We start from the raw sequence: 8432 nt of genomic DNA on the forward strand, positions 1-8432 counted from the left end.
TTGGAGCTGGCTCTGTGTGGAGTTAAGGTCAGGGACTCATGGGGCTCACTTTGGAGGCAAGAGGGGTTTTGTGGGGTTCTTTGTTGGGGTAAGGTGGGATGTGTCCAGTCCTGGCCTGAGCCCCATGGAGGGTCCTGAAGGCGGGGTCCAGTCCTCCCTGTGCCCCACATACACTAAGTGACTTTAGGCAGTCCCTGCCCTTCTTAGTTCTCTGTTCACTCCGCCAATATTTCCACTCCTCCTAAGCCCCAGGCACTGTTGTGTGTCCCCACCATTCAAATGAACAGGGATCCCAGCTCTGCCCGCCTCATTGCATGTGGGATGTAAAAAGCTGTGGCTGGTTGTATTGCTAGTCATGTGGCTAAAATGATCCTCTAGCCATGGTGGGTGCAGTACAGAGCAGTCCTGGTGGCTGCCTGGAGCTGACCTCAGGAATCCATTAAACCAGCTCATTCCCACCTCCATCTCTGAGCTACTGGGACATGCCCTTCTCAGTTTCCAGTCTCTGTTTTTCTAGGAGCACTGAGGTGACCCTGGAGATCTAGGCTCTAGTCCTAAAGGCTGCATGACCTTGACCCCTGCCCCCACAGAGGCCCAGAACCCTCCACTGGGATTTGCTATGGTGATTCTTGTGGGCCCTCCCCACTCAGCCCCCTCCCTCCCAGGAGGGCATTTCCTGCAGCACCTCTGTCCACTCCCCACTGCTGGTCTGGTCTCAGCTGAACCTTGGGTGTGGGGGGTGGAGGGGAGGAATCGGCAGCCACTGGGGATGGGAGGAGAGGGTGGGAGGTTGTTTGGAGTCTAGGGGGTCCCTTATTTCACAGACCACAGACACACGGACCCAAAGCAGTGCTCAGCCTTCTATTAAGAGACTCCGCCTCTCCTGGGAGGAGCTCTACCCTACAGCATGTCTGGGGCACACACCCGGTGGGATGGGGGTGGTTCTGGGGTAGAGCAGAGGGGAGGGCTCTGTCATCCTGTCCTCGGAGAAGGGACTGTGGTGAGGTTTGTGAGTTTGTGGCAGTGTCTGGGAAAGAGCTTTCATGCCCTGCATGGGGTGCATGTGAAGTGGTGTCCCAGAGCCGGACACCAGGGCCCTTCCTGTGGGGACAGCCAGGGAATGGGCAGGCAACAACTGAGCCTGGGCTCTCCTTCCAGACCTTCCCTGGGTACCCCCAGACCCAGCCCTCTGGCCCAGCTCCCTAGATCTAGATGATACTTTCTTGGAGGGTCACAGTGGGCACACCTGCCTCACAGTGGCTGTGTGACCCTTGCCTGGCACTGCTCTCTCTTGGCCTGTTTCCTCCACTGGGAGCTGGGCCCCTAACCCCTCAGAGGGAGACTCCCCTGAGAGGGTCCTGTGGGCATGGAGCAGGTGCAGGCTGTGTGTGTGGGTAGCAGGTGGCTGGGACGGGGCCTGGACATGGGGTCCTGGGGACCTAGTCATCTTTGTCCTTGGCACCATGTTTGAGAATGCGGGTGAACTCCACATAGTTGAAGTTGCCTTTCTTGTCAATGGGTGTCTCGCGGTACATCTCGTCCACCTCCTCATCTGTGAAGCGGTCGCCCATGGTGGTGAGCAGCTCCCGAAGGTGATCCTCGTGGATAAAACCTGGGGGCGGACCAAGGTCCATGAGACACAGGGACTCAAGCTGGGACACAGCCAACATCCCCTACCCCCTCAGCCCCCAACCTGTCCTTGTAGACCTTGCAGCAGGGTGTGTGTGTGGGGGAGGGGACAGGAAATGACCTAGCCCTGGACTCTGCTCAGTTTGAGCTTGTCAGGGCCCCAGAAGGAAGAGTTCTGCAGTAGGTCTGCGAGGTATTTCTGTGGGGAACTTGGGGCTGAGTGTAGGGGGGCTTGGTATGTCCTGCTTTAAGAGCATGAGCCCCAGAGTTCTACTGCCTGAATTTGAATGCTGATCCCCCTTCTTCCTAGCTGTGTGACTTTGGGTAAGTTACTTACCCTCTCTGTACCTGCTTGAACTGGAAAATGAGGATGAAAACAGTGCTGTGAAGGTAGTGGAAAATGTTCTGAGCACACTTAGGCCTGTGGTCCCCAAGAAACTATTGAAACTACTACTGCCAGCCTCCCTCTGGCCTGTCCCTGGGAAAAACTAGCTGTGGGACAGGAAGTCCTTCTGAGGATTTGAAGATGTGGGCTGGTTTCTGTACCTTGTTGGCCAAAAGGGCCTGGAATGGTTTGGTTTCTGGAGAGATCTAAAAGCAGAGACAGAGTGTTGGGCTAGCGGTGAACTAAGTGGGAAGCCTTGGGGAATGTGGATGTTTGGGTTTAGCATTTGGGGAGAGAGCAGTGTGTCTCTTACAGTTCTGGTGCCAAAACCAACAGGGGGTGGTTTCTGTTCTGGCCTGTGGGGACAGGGGCCCTGAAGCCTAGCATGACCCGGCTCCACTGGCATACATGGGGGTACCCTAGGTGAGGTGCTCAGCCCTGCCCTGTCCAGGCCTCCAGGAGATTGCCCACCTGAGGCCTCCTCATCGAAGCAGGCAAAGGCGTTGCGGATCACGTCCTCGGGGTCCGTGCCATTCAGCTTCTCCCCAAACATGGTCAGGAACATGGTGAAGTTGATGGGCCCAGGGGCCTCGCTCATCATGCCCTCCAGGTACTCGTCCGTGGGGTTCTTCCCTGTACGAGTGGGGCATTCGTGCCTGTTTCTGTCCTCCCCTGTCCGCCTCCCTGACCCTCCCTCCATGGCCCAGTGTGAAGGTCCTACAGACAGGTGGTAGGAAGTTTTATAAACTGTCAAGCATCTTGCTGGGCAGCCAGCTGGCTGGCTGCTCCCTCCCTGGGGTTCTCCTGGGGGCCTTGATGAGTCTCCTCCACTGGGCTGGATATCAGAGATGGGAAGTGCTCTTGAACATGGAAGAGCCACTGTTTGCTGACTGCTCACTGTGTCTAATGCTTCACCTGCCTTATTGCATTTAACTTGGCATCACCCTGCGAGGTCGGTATTCTTGTACCCACTTCACAGGTGTGGACTGAGGCACAAAGGTGAGGTGACTTTGGTCACATGCAAGTAAAGAGTGAAACCGTTATTCAAACCTAGGCAGCTAGACCCTGGATTCCACGTAGTTTCAAAAGTGGTTAAAACAGTGAGGTTTGGTTTCACATAGGCTCTATGCCTCAGTTTCCCCTGTCTCTTAGGAGAGTTATGAAGATGATGAAGGCAATGGTTGTAAAATGCACATAATGATTAGCACAGCCCTATGGACTCATATCAACTGCTGAGTTCAAATCCTAGCTCTACCACTTAGGAGCTGTGTGACCTTGGGCAAATTACTTAACCTCTCTGGGTTTCTGTTTCCTCATTTGTAAAGTGGGAATGATAGTCACATCCACCCAATAGAATTGCCATGAGATTTAAGATTGCAAAGATTTAAGATTTAATGCCTGCAGAGCTTCTTGTTATTTTATTTGCTGCTCTTGTTTTTTAACCTGAGGGTGATGTTCTTAACCAGAAGTCATGACTGATCAGTGGATTCACTGACCTGAGCTACAAACAGGAGTGGGGTTTTTCTGTGTAGACACCCGGGGCTGTCATCAAGTCTCTGGGGTTTAGGGCCCTGGGTGTGGGGTGCTGCTGCATAAATGGGAAGGAATCTTTGTGTCCCTGCCTCATCTGAGCCTCACTCACCCTGCTATGTCCCCACAGATGGCTGAGGCCTGGAAGGAGCTGTGACATCAGGACCCACAAGCCCCTCCCCTCATCAGGCCTCAGTCCTCCTCTCTGCCCTCGTGACTTCCTTGGGGGGGAAACCTTCAAGTGAGTCTGGCTGGAAGCTGGGAGAGGTTTGGCACCCAGGGTGGGATGTGTCTGATGTCAGCCCTCCTACTCAGGGTTGCCCAGTCTTCCCATCAGACCCCTTGGGAGTGCATGAGGGCCCCAGGCACCAAGTGGGGCTACCCAGCTGTGAGGGGCAGTGCCAGGGAATGACACAGGCCTATGTGGCCCTAGAGCTTTGGGAGATGTTCCCACTTGGATAAAGGGGGCACCAGGAACTGGACTGCACGTGAGGAGGGCTGTGGGGCAGGGCCACAGGCTAGGGTGGTGGTGTCTGGAGGCCTGGCCCCTGGACCTCAGTTTCCCTATCTGAGCAGTGGGAATTGTATTAGATTTCTGAGCCCTTTCAGCTCTAAGATTCTGATTCTGGGGAAGTCACTGGAGTCAGAGAGGCTCTGAGAGCCTGGCACGGGTGACCTCTGAAGGAGCAGAGAGGTGCTCTGGTCTCCCCTCTAGGCCTCAGTTTCCCTATCCATACAATAGAATGTCTGTGCAGTTGAGATTTTCTTCTAGTCGCTGACCCCTTTCTTTAAATGAAATGGCACAAGGCAGCCCAATCCACACATCTCCCTGAGGCAGTTCTGCCCTGGAGTGAGCCTGTCTGGGTTCATATCCAGCGCCAAACTGCTGTGCCTCAGTTTCCCTATCTGTTAAGTGGAGAAAGTAATGGCATCTACTCTCCAGGGTGGGTACCACATGTGACTACACAGGAAATGCTCCATAGTGATGAGCAGACCCATAGCCTACTCCCTTCCCAGGCCCACTTAGACAGCCCCCCCCATCCCTGCTCACCCAGTGATGCCAGCATGTCATGCAAGTCCTCCTTGTCAATGAAGCCATCTCGGTTCTGGTCGATCATGTTGAAGGCCTCTTTAAACTCCTGGATCTGGGACTGGTCAAACATCGCAAAGACATTGGATGTGGCCCGCTGTGGGCGCTTCTTGGTGGTCTTGGCCTTGGCCCTCTTGCTGGACATCTTGGCTTCAGGTGGGTGGGGCTTCCCTGCAGGAAGTGCATGTGGAGGGAGAGCCTGTGACCCTGGGCCAGACCGGCTGCCAGTGGGGGCCTGGCATCCAAGGCCTCCCACAGGCTTGGGGCTCTTGCCACTCAGCTCATCCCAAAGCAGACATGCAAGGCCCTTAAACAACCTCCTCTGCCTGTGAGTGAGTTTCCTCATCTGGCACTGGGGACATGAGGAGGGCCCAGCAAGAGCAATTAACTGGTTTAGTGCCCGAGAATGGTGCCTGGAATGGTGCCAGGCTGGAGTACGCTATTTTTACTGTGACTGGGTAAAACGCTTAGGATTGGGTTCCATGCCAACCATTTTTGTGCTTATCTCCTTTAATCCTTAATAGCATTTACACCCTGTCCATCTCTCAAGTGACAAGGTGGGGCTCCCTGCCATCCTCAGCAGGAAGGAGCTGGATCTGTGGCCCTGAATTCCTGACATTCCTCTTCCTCTCTCCTCCTCCCCATCCCTCTGTGCTTCAGGCTCTGGAGGTTTTGAAAGGCCAGTGCTCTGGCGGGTTCCCCTCCCCACAGCTGCCCACACTGGACCAGCCCCTAGGTGGGTGACAGACTGATTTGGGCCCCACTCCTTGTTCTCATTTCTCAGTGCTTATAGGGGCATGAGGCTCCCCCAGGCTGAGAACCCCAGCTTCTTGTCACCCTTGTTTAGACCTGGTCTTTTAGCCTCTAGCTAGTCTCTCCCATTCATACAAACTGAGACCAGCACCTGTCACTTCACCTTGAAGCCCTCCAAGGTTCCTGCCACCACCTAGAGCAAGTCTGGGCCTCTCAGCCTGGTATTTAAGGCCCTTCTCTCTGGTTGACCACGGGAGCCCACACTGTGTCCCTCCTGCTGTCTGAGATCCTGCTCAGCTAGACCTTTAGCTGTACCCTAGATACCCCCAGACTTTCCTTCTTGTTCCTTCCCCCTGGGATGTGCTTCCTTCTCCAGCCCAGGTCTTGAGACACCCTTGGGGAGCAATTTCCCACCTCTGCTCTGACAATCAGCACATAAAGGTCTCTTCCTCAGTCAGTCTGGCTGCCATAAATCTGGATGCACACCAAAGCCCACAGTGAGGCCAACAGATGCTTGTTTATTGAATGACTATGAGGGCAACTGTGGCTGGTTTACTGCTTCCACTGTACAGATGGGGAAACTAAGGCCCAGCAAGGGGCTTTTTCCCTGAACCCTTGTATGGCTTATGGGGACTGCCCCTAAAGACAGAGTGCTTGTGTGCCCCTCAGCTGGGGCTGTTTTGGGCCTGGCCAAGGCCCAGGCTGCTGCCCCCTCTTTCCTCTGTGCTGAGCCCCTTGATCCAGAGCCTCCAGAAAGCCTTCTCTGCTTTTCTTTTTATCCCAAATCATGTGGTTGTGAGTGCTCCTCAAGCTGTCTCCAGACCTCTGTCCTATGATCATGTTCAAGTCATTCTCAGGGTTTGGCCTTTGAGATCTTACATCCTGAGTTGGGACCCTGGCCAGCCCCAGTCCTTCCCCAGAGACCACAGCTGCCTCTAGTCATGAGACACTGGCTGCTGTGTCCCACTTGGCCAACACACCTGGCCTTCACATGCTCTGGGGGAAGGTAGACAAAAGCCCTTCACACCCATGAGTGGCATGGTGCCAGAGGCAGGGAGTACCATCCTCTCCTGTGGTTTAGTGCTTTTAGGGGCCCAGTCCTTCCCTGAGCCTAGTGTTCTGGGAATTTTGACTGATGACACCTACAGAAGGCAGCCAAGGAGAAGTCCGTTGCACCCAACAGAGGCTGTGATGGTCATCACCACTTGTGTCTGCAAAGCTCTAGAGCAGACATGGCCAGGAGGAGAAAGCCATGGCCAGAGGAAGGAGTGGCCACTGCTCTGATGGGCCACTCTGCTTTCAAAGCTGAGAGCATGGAACTTTACAGTTTGTCCATTCTAAAACTCTTGGGAAGCAGGGTAGGTAGGGAAGGTGCGGAGCCCCACTGTGCAGTTAAAAGAACTGAGACTTAAGGGAAGTGGAGTGCCCATGAGAGGGGTGGAGTCAAATAGGAAGCCAGGACCCCAGGACTAGGCTTGGATCAGTGGGTGGCAAATGGTCCTTGGTGCCCTCCAGGCCTGAATCGCAAAGGAAACATATACCCTAAGAGGCTCATGGTGGGTTTGCGGCAGCTGAGGGCTCTGTGTGACCAGAGACAATTTCTAGGCTTGGTTGAGGGACTGGGGTCAGAGACAGGCTGGGCCCCTAGCCCTGGAGCCATCACCTGCCCTGACTGGGGATCCTGGACACTAGGGATCAGATGTAGTTATTACTTGGCTAGGCTGTAACTAGATGCCACCTTCTCCCCATAACGGCAAAGATAAGGCCTGTGTCCCCCATTACCTCATGGTCCCTGTGGCTGGCAGTGCCAGATGCCTTGCTCCTCAACTCACCGCATCTGAGGCTGAGTTATGTGACTAAGAGCAGCCAGAGTAGCTGGATGGCTGGGGAAGAGCAGGACCCAAGTCTCTTGTCCAGCCCCCAGGGCTGAGCTCCCCCCCTAGGGGTGAGCCCACAGGGCTCTTGGCAGGCCTTCCCCACCCAACAGGCACAAATGGGCAGATGGCCCAGAGCCCAGAAGCCCAGATGCATGGCACACAGCTTTGGTGCCTATGGGGTGGGGTTACCCCATCCATCCCTCCCTCCTGCCCCAGGACAAGGATGCTCTGGAGGGGTCTCAAGGAGCCTGACAGGGCTGTTTCCCGTCTGGGACACACATGGGTCTGCTGGGACAGGGAACACCTGCGACCACAATTCCCTCCCCTACTCCCGGGCACCCCGCAGCGCTGGGCTTGGCGACTACCTCCACAGCAAAGGGCCGGGCCGACAGTCTTCCTTTGCCAAAGGACCACTGGTTCCCAGAACCCAGAACAGTCCCCTGCTGCCCGACCCCCGCCAGAACCCCTGTCGGACCCGAGCCACCTCGCGGCCCGAAGTCCCCGCCCAGAGACTCTCGGGCATTCCGGCCCAGGGGCCGCCCCAAGTTCCAGCCCCGCCGTCAGGCCGCCTCCCCGGACCACCGGGCGGCACCCACCTGGCGCGGGGAAGGCACTCTTTCGGTCGGTGCGTGGAGCTGGTGCGGAGCCGAGGGCAGCCCGGGCCGAGGGGCAGGGCTGGGCTGGGGCCGGGCGCGGATCCCCGCCTTACAAGGCCTAAGAATGCGCGCCGCGGGGCGGGGCCGCCAGCCCGTCCGGCCGTATTTGGCCTCTGCCCACGGCTGGGGGGCGGGGGCGCTACTGCTGACTCCCCCATGGGGCTTCCTGCCACTAGGGGCTCCCCGCTCCGTGGCAGATGGGGGAGGTGATGAGGTGAGTCCGCCCCACGGCCTGCGGAGGGGGATTTATCTGGGCCGCCCCCTCCTTTCCAGCGAGGCAGGCAGACTGTCCCGGCGCCTCCGGTTCGCAAGACCCCAGCCGCCAGCTTCCCACCCGAGGCCCCACTGCCCCGCGCCGTGCCTGGGGGGGGGGGAGGGGAGAGGGGGGAGAGCGAGAGGGAGGGGAGGGGGAGGGGAGAGGGAGAGGGAGGGGAGGGGAGAGGGAGAGCGAGAGGGAGGGGAGGGGGAGGGGAGAGCGAGAGGGAGGGGGAGGGGAGAGGGAAAGGGGGGGG

The 8432-nt window shown here is 56.9% G+C and overlaps 1 protein-coding gene across 1 annotated transcript; it reads right to left on the reverse strand.

Moving 5' to 3' along the window:
* Positions 1-847: 847 nt before the first annotated feature.
* Positions 848-8000, reverse strand: LOC308560538 (myosin regulatory light polypeptide 9-like). Its single transcript, XM_081144538.1, has 4 exons — positions 7861-8000; positions 4596-4805; positions 2486-2647; positions 848-1612 (listed from the first exon to the last, which is right to left on the reverse strand). The coding sequence occupies exons 2-4, from the start codon at positions 4777-4779 to the stop codon at positions 1440-1442; spliced, it is 519 nt and encodes a 172-aa protein (XP_081000664.1). The 5' UTR covers positions 4780-4805; positions 7861-8000; the 3' UTR covers positions 848-1439.
* Positions 8001-8432: the final 432 nt, after the last annotated feature.

Source organism: Miniopterus schreibersii (genome assembly GCF_964146895.1).
Source record: "Miniopterus schreibersii genome assembly, chromosome: 8".
Taxonomy (NCBI): domain Eukaryota; kingdom Metazoa; phylum Chordata; class Mammalia; order Chiroptera; family Miniopteridae; genus Miniopterus; species Miniopterus schreibersii.